General features: G+C 40.8%; 1 protein-coding gene across 2 annotated transcripts in view; it reads left to right on the top strand.

Moving 5' to 3' along the window:
- The window catches only part of ASB7 (ankyrin repeat and SOCS box containing 7), a 52,149-nt gene that overhangs the window by 27,278 nt on the left and 12,382 nt on the right, over positions 1–12,489 (top strand). The window contains exons 5-6 of one of the 2 annotated variants that reach the window (XR_006598950.1): positions 5,366–5,971; positions 8,340–8,485. Coding sequence is in view for 1 of the 2 variants with exons in the window: in XM_003986867.6 (XP_003986916.2) it covers positions 5,366–5,971 (606 nt within the window). In the remaining variant the exon portion in view is untranslated. The remainder of the gene's footprint in view (positions 1–5,365; positions 5,972–8,339; positions 8,486–12,489) is intronic. The other variant, XM_003986867.6, reaches the window with a different exon arrangement.

Below are 12,489 nucleotides of genomic sequence, written 5' to 3' on the forward strand. Positions count from 1 at the left end.
TGGAACAGTTTCTATGTACTGCTGGAATTACACCCAAAGTAATAATAGGAATGAATAATAGAAGAGAAATCAGTGGGATCGAAGATGGGAAAATGATGGGGAAAACTGATGAAGAAAATAAAAGACATATCACCAGTATTATGTATGGACAGATCCTACAGACATTAAAAGGGTAATAAGGAATATAATGGACACCTTTATGCCATTCAGAAGAAATGAACCAGTTCCTTCAAAGACGCAAATTGTCAAAACTGACTCAAGGAGAAATAAAACAATTTAATAGCCCTATACTGGAGAAATTTTGTTGATAATTAAAACTTTTCACTAAGGAAACCTCAGCCCCAGCTGCCTTCTCTGTTGAATTATTTCAAATATTAAAAAAAATAATAACAGCACTACCCAAACTCTAAGGGAACACTTCCAAATGTACTGTACAAGGTTTGCAGTGCCCTGATACAAAACCAAATAGACACTGAAAGAAATGAAAACTATATACCAGTATCCTTTGTGACAATAGATTAAAAAAAAAAAAAATCCTGGACAAAATACTAGCAAATCTTATCAGTATATAACAAAAAGAATATTACATCATGGCCAACTACAGTTTACCCCAGGAATGTAGTAAGGTTTAAGATATGAAAAGCGTGGTAATTTCCACTGTCTATAGAACTAAAGTAAATACCAAGTGATCATTTCAATAGATGCAGAAGATGCATGTGACAATATGAAATACCCATTCATCAATAAAGACTCAGCAAACAAGAAGCAGAAGATAACTTCTAAAACCTAAGGAAAGGCACCTAAGAAAAGCTATAATATGCATCACAGTAAATGGTGAATTGCCTATTGCTTTCCGAGATCAGGAATAAGGCAAGAGTAGATGTTTTTACCACTTTTATTCAACTCTTGTTTAAATAAGAGGCCTGTGGATTGGAAAGGAAGAAATGAAGCTTTCTTCGCACAGAATGTAATTGTGTACATAGACTAGCATAACAAATATACAATAATGTGCTTGAACTAAAATTTAGTTAGGTAGACAATACATAGGTCAGTATATAATGAACCTTATTTCTCTATATCAGCACTTAATACTTGGAAAATGAAATTTTGAAACTGCATTACTATACCAACAAAACTTAAAATATTTAGCAATAAATGTAATGAAAGATGTGCAAGACCTACACACTGAAAAAGTACAAAACATTCCTGATGGAAATCAAAGAAGACCTAAATAAATAGATACTTCATGTTCATGTTTGGAAGAATCAGTATTATTTAAAGTATTAGGGGATGGTTTCCATTTTTAGAGATGATGAAGTTCCAATCAAAATCCCGCAGGTTTGTTTGAAGAAATTGTCAATTCCAAAATTTATTGGCCAAAAAAGTTTTTAAAAAGGTTTGAGGATATATACTCCCTGCTATCGAAACTTACTGTAAAGCTGCAGTAATCAAGACAAGCCACTATTGGTGTATGGATACACTTTTAGGTCAATAGAACAGGATAGGATTTGGAAATAGACCCATACTTGCGTATGGTAAATGGTTTTCAGCAGTGGCACAAGCATAAATCATTGGGAAAAAGATAGTTTTTACAACAGATTGTGCTGGACAACTAGATACCTGTGTGGAAAACAGTGAACCTTGATCTGATCGCACTGTACGCAGAAATCAGCTAGCAATAAGTCATTCTTCTAAATATGAGTTGAAAGTTTAACACTTCTAGGGGCGCCTGCGTGGCTCATTCTGACCCTTGATTTCACCTCAGGTCATGATCTCATGGTTCGTGTGAGTTCAAGCCCCACATCAGGCTCTGTGCTAACAGCACCGAGCCTGCTTGGGATTCTGTCTCTCCCTCTCTCTCTGCCCCTCCCCCACTCACACATGCTCTTTTTCTCTCTCTCAAATTTAAAAAACAAGGTATAACACTTCTAGAAGAAAACATAGAAATTCTATGTGATACTGTGTTGGGCAAAGATTTCTTAAATGGGACACACAAAGCACAAGCAATAAAAAACAAAAAAAAGTCGACTTCATCAAAATTTAAAACTTCTGCTCTTCAAAAAACAAAACAAAACCATATAGAACAAGAAAAGGCAATCAAGAGACTAGGAGAAAATATTTATAAAACATACCTAACAAAAAGCTTGTATCCAGAATATATACACAATTAAATTATAAACTCAGTTATGAGAAAATATAGCCACTTAGTAAAACAATGTGGCAATTTCTTGGGAAGTTAAACATGCACTTAATATGTGACCCAGCCAGTTCTTGCCGAGGTATTTACCCAAGTGAAATGAAATCATATGCACTTACAGATTTGGTTGTGAATGTTCACAGCAGCCTTATTCATAGTAGCCTCAAACTGGAAATAACACAATTGTCCACCTGCTGGTGAATCATAAATAAATGTGTATCCATATTATGGAATACAGTTCAGCAATACAAAGGCATGAACCTTTGATACACACTGATAACATGGGTGAATTTCAGAAACATCTTGCTGAGTGAAACAAGTCAAACACAAAAGTCTACACACTATGTGATTTCACTTCTATGAAATTCTGGAAGGGCAAAACTTTAGTGGTTGCCTGGGACCCAGAGTCTGGGCAGGGAATTGACTGTAAAGAGACAGGAAGGAACTTCTTGAGATGATGGAAATATTTTGATTGTGGTGGTGGTTACATGGCTGTATACAATTCGTCAAAGTTCATCAACCTCCGTTTAAAGTGAGTGGATTTTATTGTACCTCAGTCAAGCTGTTGGAAAAAAAGAAATCCTATTGGTGGGAAGCATTTTTTATACACACTTTAAATTTTTTCAGTAGATTTAAATGGATTTCTTGAGACTATACTATAACTTGTTTAAAATAAGTTGCACTTGAAAAACATAAAAATAGAAAATAAAGTAAGTTGCACCTTGGAGGGAGGGAGGCTTGCTATAAGCAGACAAAGTAATGAGGTGGGTGGGGCTGCTCTGTTAGTGTTCAGAGAAAGTTGTTTTCTCAGAAGGGACATTTGAGCAGATACAGATGAAGTGAATTGAGTTCAAAGAAATGTCTTGACATGAGCCTTGCTCCATCTCTTAATTTCTATTTAGATTTCTGTGGTTTCTGTTACTATCACAAATGAGATCTTTTTCTTATCTGTTGCATTGGCTAATAATAATTCTTAAATTAATCTTTGTTTGCATTCTCAATGGTCTTCTGTCTCCCATTTGTTAATTCCTTGAGGACAGTAAGTATACAATTTCATGCATTGTTAATTTACATCTCTGCTGTGCTGTGTTTCCAGCGTGTGCTTACTTAATGCATTTTCATGGTTTTTCTGAGACTGAGCAGATCCTTGTTGTATCTGTTAATCTTTGTTTTTCCTAGCTCAGTATAGCACCAAAATGTAAGTAGCACCTAAAAAAGACGTAGTAAAGTGGAAAACCAAAGATGCTAGTGCCATTTCACGTAACATATTTTCAGTCTTAACTGTCAAATAGAGCAAGTATAGGATGCACACAAGACTGTGTGCTGGCACCTTAAAGACACCCCTGGTGGATGAAAAAAGGTGAGAGAAATGAAAGAAGGTATTCTTAAATCTGACAAGTTAAGAAAGAATGTTGGAAGCAGCTCATTATAGATTAGAAATGGAAGTCTTGGCAAAATTCATTGTTTCATTTGAATTAAAGGTATTCTTTTAGATTCATGCCTGTCTTCACTTGGTCTCTGTATATAAGGGAGGTAGGTAGGTTTCAGATGTGAAGGCTTCAGTGTCAGCTGTCTAAATGAAAACATTAGTAGCTGAAGTTCATGCCTGATACCAGCAGATGGCAGCAAAATGCTTTGTTTAAATGTTCTTGCTTTTTTTTTTTTCCTTTCTTTCTTTCTTTTTTTTTTTTTTTTTAAGTCACAGAGTAAATAGGTATTATATCTTTTTCTTCTAGCGAAGGCCAAGGCAGATGGAATACTCTTAGTTTCTTTAAATGGTAATACAACCTTTGGGTACTGTCAGTTTATACTAAGTGGTTTTATAAATTCAACTGATACAGCTTACATAAAAATGTTAACCTTTTTTACAGGTTTTGTTAGCAACTACTTCTTAATTGTCATTTTTATTCTCCATAGTATTATTAATATTTTATATATAGTTTTCTGCCTCACAGATTTTCCTGAGGGACACAGCTGTCCTAATATAGTTTGGAATGAAATAACATTTTAGTAAACAGTACTTGAATGTTTAATCATATAACTTGGGAAGCTTTTCATTTGTTTGAAAAACACTCATGAATTTCTCTCTTTCATGAACAAACCAGAAATTAAGGGTGATGTTTATAAGGAGAAAGCATTTTAATCCTAAGTAGTTAGGTCTGAACAATTTATTTTCACGTGAAATTGCTAGCCTCCAGGCAGTGACCTACATAGTAGGAAGGAGCACTTCTTCTACCCACAGCCCCGGAAGGCCAGCGGGAGGAGAGCTATACAGAACTGACCCTTGCTTTCAGGAGAGATTGGGGGCAGGTGACAAGTCAGTGACATAGCAGATAGATTATTGCTTTTCTTTCTCTTTTATTCTTTCCTCTTCTCCCTCCTCCCACCATCCCCTACCCCCACCCCCCATTTCTCTCTCTCTCTTTCTCTCCAGAAATCAATCCATTTAGGAGAGAGTTTTGGAACTGTTTTAGAAAATAATATTTATACAGTGCTGAGGTTTCTCCGAATTTTTCACCCAATGTGGTGTTTAATTCTTATAAACTCCAAAATTCTTGTAAAACTAAGAATCCAGAATAGTCTTTTATCTTATGAAAACATGATTTATCAAGATCACTTAACATATATCTTACATGCTTTGGAATTTTTACAGACCACAGAAAATATTTTTTTTTCTTTTTTTACCTAATACACCCTAAAACAACATGGCCTGCCAGACCACAGTACATCCGTAATTTAGAGCAGCAGATGTTGCTACACATGCTTCTCTTTAAGACCAAGAAACACAAGAGAAAATAAAACAAAAAGTTCAAAACAGAAGAGAAACATGAAACAATACAGAGATGAGAGAGTTGAGTAGCCAAAAGCAATTGGTTAAATTAGCCAAGAGAGGGGATGTGGCGATCTGAACTCTCTGTTTTTGCCCATCTATCTTTTAAATACTTTGTAAGTCATTTTCATTCTGTTAACCCAGGTTTGATAACTTTCTACCAAAATTTATTTTCCATGAAACTATGCTTCAATTGAGGAAAGAAGTACTTGATGTTCATTATAATGTTCAGTCATTTCGCAATTTTTATGGAAACGTCTTAAATGCCCTGTGCCATGGTAGAGACCATTGTTTTGTCTTCAAGTCTGCTAATGTTTTCGTTTTGGTTTTAACTCTAGCTGATCCTACAGTTAAGGACTTGATCGGAGGCTTCACTGCTCTTCATTACGCAGCTATGCATGGCCGGGCCCGGATCGCACGCCTGATGTTAGAGTCTGAATACAGGAGTGACATTATTAATGCCAAAAGTAATGACGGCTGGACTCCCCTCCATGTGGCTGCTCACTATGGGAGGGACTCTTTTGTCCGACTTCTACTGGAGTTCAAGGCGGAGGTCGACCCGCTCAGTGATAAAGGCACAACACCACTTCAGCTCGCTATCATCCGAGAGAGGTCAAGCTGCGTGAAGATCCTCCTGGACCACAATGCCAACATTGACATCCAGAACGGTTTCCTGCTGCGATACGCTGTGATCAAAAGCAATCACTCTTATTGCCGAATGTTCCTTCAGAGAGGAGCAGACACAAACTTGGGTCGCTTAGAAGATGGACAGACTCCTTTACATTTGTCTGCCCTTAGGGATGATGTGCTTTGTGCACGGATGTTATATAATTATGGAGCGGACACAAACACAAGGAACTATGAAGGACAGACCCCATTGGCTGTTTCAATAAGTATTTCTGGAAGTAGTCGACCATGTTTGGATTTCTTACAAGAAGTCACAAGTATGTAATTTCATTATTACTGTCATTGCATTTAAAATGTTCATCTTCTGAGGGGCTTTAGATGTTTTCACTACTTAAAATGACCAGACACTAATTATTCCTATTAGCCCTGCTTATTAATAAGTTATTATTAATATTCTACTTCATTCATCTGAAGTAAAAAGAAACTTCTAGATCACAAGGTTTCATACAAATTCAGTTGTGTTACTGAAAGTAACAGGGGTATGTATATAGGTTGAGATATGAAATGGAGAAAAGGACAGAGAGAAGAGAAATTTTTAAATTCACTAAGATCTGTGTTAGAACAAAGCAGTTCTTGCTGGTCATATACATAGTCGTTCAGGCTTTCTTGGACTTCAGCTTGAGGAATGAGAAGGAGAGTTTGGGATTTTAGGTTCTATGTCTGTGTAAGTGTCCTAGAATTTGTGCTTTCTTGCTAAGCTGTTGCTCACCGTTTGATTGTTTCTTTGCTGGCTTCCTATGATGTGACCCCACATGAGATGAACAGCAGTGTTCCTGATTTAGGGATACTAATAATGCAGGTTAAGGATGCTAGAAGTTGTTGTAAGAAAAGATTTTTTTGTCAGTAGGAAATTTGGTGCCACCGTCCCTGGTCCACATGACTTCCACTTTCGACACGGTTTTGTGTGGGCACTTCTTCTTAAAGCCTGGAGGCATATGACCTACCTCATGTTGTGGTGCACATGTTTGCATCATTTTTCCGGCAGGGGTATTGGTTTGTGCGGACACTGCCTCCTTCTCTTGCTGGATGTCCTGTGTGACTAGTCGAGTGTGTGTCTCAGAGCTCAGCTTCCAAACATGAAGCTAAAGTCTATAAACAAAATATATGATTTTACCAACTGCTGCACTTTTTAGTGAATTCCTCTTTCCTCGCCTGATTTTTACCTTTCAGTCATTAATAAGGAAGAAATTAGGGTACCAGGTACCGAGGGGTAAGGAGTTTACTTGACCTTGTAGATAATCTGCCCCCTTGTTTGGAACTGAACTTGGGAGTAGAAATTTGCAGATTCTTTCAGCAAGTTTTCTAGCAGTCTAGAAATGAAGTATAATTTGAATTTTGTATGTTTGTAAAAAGGAAAAGACATTGTCACCACTGGGTGTATACACACTAAAGCATAAAAAGAAATCACACTCAGGATCTAACGTGTGCTGTCCAGTAGGTCTTTCTGCGTGGTCTGAAAATGGTCTGTCTGTGCTGTCCAATATGGTGGCTGTTGTACACTTGTTACATGGCTAATGCCACTGAGGAACTGAATGTTTTTAATGTTTATTCATTTTTTGAGAGAGATACAGAGCATGAGCAGGGGTGGGGGCAGGGGACAGAGAGAGAGGGAGACACAGAATCTGAAGCAGGCTCTAGGCTCTGAGCTGTGAGCACAGAGCCCAACGTGGGGCTTGAACCCATGAACTGCAAGATCATGGCCTGAGCCGAAGTTGGACGCTTAACCGACTGAGCCACCCAGGTGCCTCAAGGAACTGAATTTTTAATTTAACTGTATTGACTGTAATTACAAGCGCCTGGTGTTTCCCATGTTCCACAGTACAGGTCTGTGTGCCTTGGGAGAGGTGTTTTGGGCTGATTGGTAGGTGGTCCCTTGCTGAGAGCTTTCTAGGCACGGGACCTCTGGAGAGATGGGAGATGTTGTGTATGTTGGTTCCTCACCAGTTTACTCTGACTCTTCAGATCCAGGCCACATTTTCTGAAAAGTTTGCTGTGAAATTTCAAGTGCTGATTCTTTTCAGCAAATTCTCTAGCAGTCTTCATGCATAGACTGGGAGAGGTATTGGTGTTATGAGAGAGAAGATTACTCTTGAACTTGAGCTTAGGATTCTGTCATGGTAAATAGCCTGTGAAGTATCTTTTATTCTTTATACATTCTGAATATCTTTGTGTTCTTGCTGTCATTTTTGTCTTAACTTCTCACTAGAGACTCCTGGTTTTATTAGCGTGACTGCCTTCGGGAAGGCATATTATATACATAAATGCCTCAGCTCCTTTTGTTAAATACCTCACTCGGCAGTTAACAGCATCAACTAGAGCTAGGCAGCCCAAACTCAAGCCCTGACTCTGCCACGTGTCAGCTTGGGCAGGTTACCCAACTGCTCTGTGCCCCAGTGTCCTCTTGTTAGCATTAGGATAATTATATCTGTTTTACAGGCTTGTCATGTGGATTAAATGAGTTAATATTTATAATGCACTTAAAACAGTGCCTGGCACATTTTAATGGCTATGTGTACTTTTCTAAATAAAATAATTAAACGGGAGTGGATGAACAGCAAAGGCTGGCTTGCTTCCAATAGAGCGAATCCCCTAGATTCTTATTCTCCCCTTGCTTCCTAATTTCAGCTCGGTGGACTCTTCTGTAGTCTGCATATGGAGACCCAAGGAGGGATGGGGGGCGCTGCCCTTTCCCATCAGCCTCAGAGCTGCTGAGTTACAGCACAGAGTGCTTCTGGGGAGCAAGACTGTTGAGTTACAGAGAAAACTCACAGGTACCTTTAAAATGAGGGGCACGTGGAAAGAGTTACGGGGTTGCCTCTTCGTATTTGAGATCTCCTGCTACACGTAGAGTGGAGCTGTGTACCTGGTAGGCCCTCAGGAAATGTGGGTCAGCTGGTTGACTGGTGGTTGGTGGCCGAGCAAACTTGGTATGCTTTTCAGAAGTGAAGGGCCATCAACCTTTTGAAGGCTATGGTATCGTTGTATTCAGGTGCCTCAACATAGTCCATTCCTTGTTGACTCTCCAGTGATGTTTCCTGCCAAAACCAAAGTTAACGTTTCTGCTTGACCTGTGCATCATTTATTAGATTTTCTTTTCCTAGTGAGTAATTATCTGTTAGAAGAACCAACTGTAACTGATGCTTTTTGGAGCTCTCTACTGAGCTCTCTTGAAAGCCAGAGTGAAGGAAGGTCGGATAGTTCAGGGAGCACTAAGTCAAATCTGCAAGCTCCTTCTGGCCTCCACAACACCATTGAGCACCAGGCACCGAGCTGTTGGCTTCTAATCTGAGACCCCTGAGGTATAAGGATGGCAGAAATGCCTCTTGGTGGTCTTTATTCAAGTCTCTTCTACTGTTCATTGCACCATTGTGACTAGAAGCAGTTTATTTAAGTTAGAAGAGCTCAAGACAGTTATAATCCTATGGAATCTAAAAGCTACTGTGGCTTTTTAGAAAAATTGCCATAAAAACTCTGATACAAACCGCATAGAAACAGAACAGGTCGAGTGGCTTAGCTATAAACTAGTATCTGCTGGTGCCTTGTTGACTGTGGGTAGAGGCAGAAACCATGAAGAACTGCTGGTACTGTTCACCTGCAACCAGACTTCCAGAAACTTCTGTTTCCTAGAATGGCTGGAACTCGACATGGTCTCCTCCAGAAAACCAGTCAAGTGAAGGAGCAGCTTCTTTGTGCCCTGGAATAAGAATGTGGATCACTTTGCAGGAGGAAAGATGTTTCCAGCTTAGAGAAGCCAGTTTCTGTTCTTTTAGTTCTTTTACTTGGAAGAAAAAACGAGAAAGTGAACAACGGAACAATGCAGGTGTGACTGATCACAGGTAGAAATGGTAGTGGAGACAGTTTGCAGCAGACACCCATTTGTTGGTAGGGAGAAGTCCATTTAGGGCTGAGTCCCTGGATGAGGAGTTAAACAGCCCCTTGTACCAAAGCCAAGGCTCGGGTGAGGCAAGTAGGGTGCGGGTGCCTAGGGCACAAAATTTAAGGAAAAACTCATTCTCAGGATCATGCAAATGAACACAGGTAATTAAAGGAGAATAATTTGCACATAGCGTCAAACACCATTACGGAGCAAAGAGGATCCTGGAAGCTCTGGTCTATGGAAATGGGCTCAAATTCTCCAGCCTGAGGGAAGAGCAGAACATTGTAGGAATGTTTGCCCAATTCAAAAAAGAAAGTAAACATTTATGAATAAAAAAAAGGCAAGCACAAGAAAATGTTAAAACAGGTACAGTATTAAACGTGGATAAAGACTATTTCATCAGTAAAGTTTACCCTGAGGGTATGGTTAAATAATAACCAAACTCAGCCTGAGCTATTCGATTGTAATCCAGTGCTCTTTTACCCCTTATCATCTCCCTGTGCCATAATGTAAATTCCCCTCCCTACTCAACATACCTACTGACGAAGGAGTTATTCGGAATGTAAAATCTTTGAAGAGAGAGGAATCCACAGGAAAGCTGAACCTCAGGCATTGACCAGCAAGAACTTTTAAACTTATGGGGGGACAAAAAGGGATTTTAATTACCTGCATGCCTGGAATTTTGTTCGGAGAGAAGTAGTGAGGAACTTAGTTTCAGGGGAAAGCCTACTTCTTCATGCTCAGGCACAGATCACACATGTGGTCGCCGTGGACTTTCTTCAGCCAGCCACCTCTGCAGGAGAAGGCCTCAGGACTGAACAGAACTGGTACCTGCAGCTCCTTGTGCACAAGGGTGTGGAAATTGGAAGGAGGTTTTAGAGAACAGAGTCAAGTCAGAGTAGAGAGGGCAGTAAACAAGATGGCTCCCTGCTGGAGAGCGCCACTTGAACAAGATGACTCCCTGTTGGAGAGCGCCCCCTGAGAGGAGGCTGCCTCCATGTCTGATAGGCTGGACTGTTTGAAGAACGGGTGCCATGTTGTGCTGCCTGCCGAGGAAATCCTTCAATTGTAAGGGTTACCCTTTCTGCACAAGAAGGAAATGTTCCGAAGGCAAAGTGGAATCAAAGACTTGTGCAAGCAGCAAGGTCAAGAGCTATTGGAGAGGTTGCGCTCGTCACCCATTCCTTGCTTTGCCAGTGACATCCACGTCTATACTTACTGTGTGGAATCTACCTCTGCAGAGCTGCTGTTTCATTAAGGCATTAGAGAGGCAAGATTTTAACACCACCATCAAATATTTTCGTTAGTTTTAAAAGAGCAATCATAGTTAAATTGCCTGTCTGATAATTCCAGCATCTGTGTCATAGCTGAGTCTGCTCTGATGCTTGGCTTTGTCTCTTCCGACTGTTGTTTTTTCTTGCCTTTTAGCCTGTCTTGTAATTTTTTATTGAAGCCAGGCATGATGGATCAGGTAACAGGAACTGAGGTAAATAGGCCTTTAAATGTCAGGTTCTGTGTTAACCTGGTGAGGAGCTGGGCTGTGTGCTGTGTCTGCCAAGGCTGTAGGTGCCGGAGGCTTCAAACTCCTGTGTCCTTGCTTTTGTCTCCCCTCTTGACTTTGGGCTTCTCGGAAGTGTTGGCGTCTCGCGGCTCTTTCACATGCACCTGTAGTCCACTGTCCTCACACTGGACCCCTGTTGCTGTGGAGGCAGGGTGTGGGGAGGCTAGCAGTCTACAGTCTACAGCTGAAGATCTCAGTGTATCCAGGGGCCTGTGTCCCTGGGCTGTGGCCTTCATAAGCGTTTCTTAGTTTGCCCCCTCACGCCCCCGCATCCTTCTCCTCCTCAACACGTACACCCCTTGGTGAGACCGAAAGCCTGTTGGGGGCTGAAGTCAGAGAAATGTTCTTTCTCCAGGTGGGATAAGACTCTGGTAATGTCTTTCCTTGTAGAGAACAGGCCTTTGTTATGGAGAAGGTTCTGGGCATAGGTCATATGGTTATTCTTGCCCTCCCTTGCTAGAACCACAAAGGGGTTTTTATCAGCTATTCACTGTGAGAACCTGGTGGGGCTCCTGAGTAAAACTGAGAGAACAGGTGGGGGCTCTCACTGTCAGGCCAGTCCACACACAGCCTCAGGTAATTCATCAAAATTATCATTTAAGTGTTTCTGCCAGTTCAGGGCTCTGACGTCTTCTGCACCAGGCACACACATCTCCGCAGTGACTCTCTGGATTTGTTCCTCTCTCCTGATTTTGTGATGGACGTTTGCCCTGGGAGGTCTGTTCACGGGTGGGCTGGTCCAAGGGAAGTCATTGATTTTGAGCTTGTTCAGCTTTTCCTTCTTATGAGGATGGGAGTGATGACTTCCAAGCTCTTGACATGTTTGGGAGCTGAAACTGGAAGTCTGTTCATTAGTTTTATCATTGTTACTTACAATGTGAAAACCATCCTATCCGTGGTCATTTGGGCTGAGTGGTGATTTGCCCACTGGAATTGAGAGGCACATCTCTCCCATTTACCATTCTGAAGACCTCTCAGCTCTGCCTGTGTCAGAGGTGCTATTAAATTAGGTGTATCTAATGGTGGAGAGAGGGGCTAATGGGTTCTTGACCCTGTCTGTGTCTGACTTGCCTAAAAACACTTGGGCAAGCCGCTGGGCCTCCCCACTCCCCCTGGTTCTCAGTGCCCCACCTCTGAACCATGGGGGGATCAGACCATAGTCTCTGGGGTCTCTCCCTTCTTAAAATTCTTGCCAGTAACCATTCTTAAAGGGATGGTTTCCTGCTGCTTGAGATTTTATTTTACAATTTATGTGCAACAGTGCAGACTCCCCGGGGGTCCTCGAGACCGTTTTAGGTGCCCACACAGGCAAAACAGATTTCCTAGCAACGCTACGT

Source organism: Felis catus, chromosome B3 (assembly GCF_018350175.1).
Source record: "Felis catus isolate Fca126 chromosome B3, F.catus_Fca126_mat1.0, whole genome shotgun sequence".
Lineage (NCBI taxonomy): Eukaryota > Metazoa > Chordata > Mammalia > Carnivora > Felidae > Felis > Felis catus.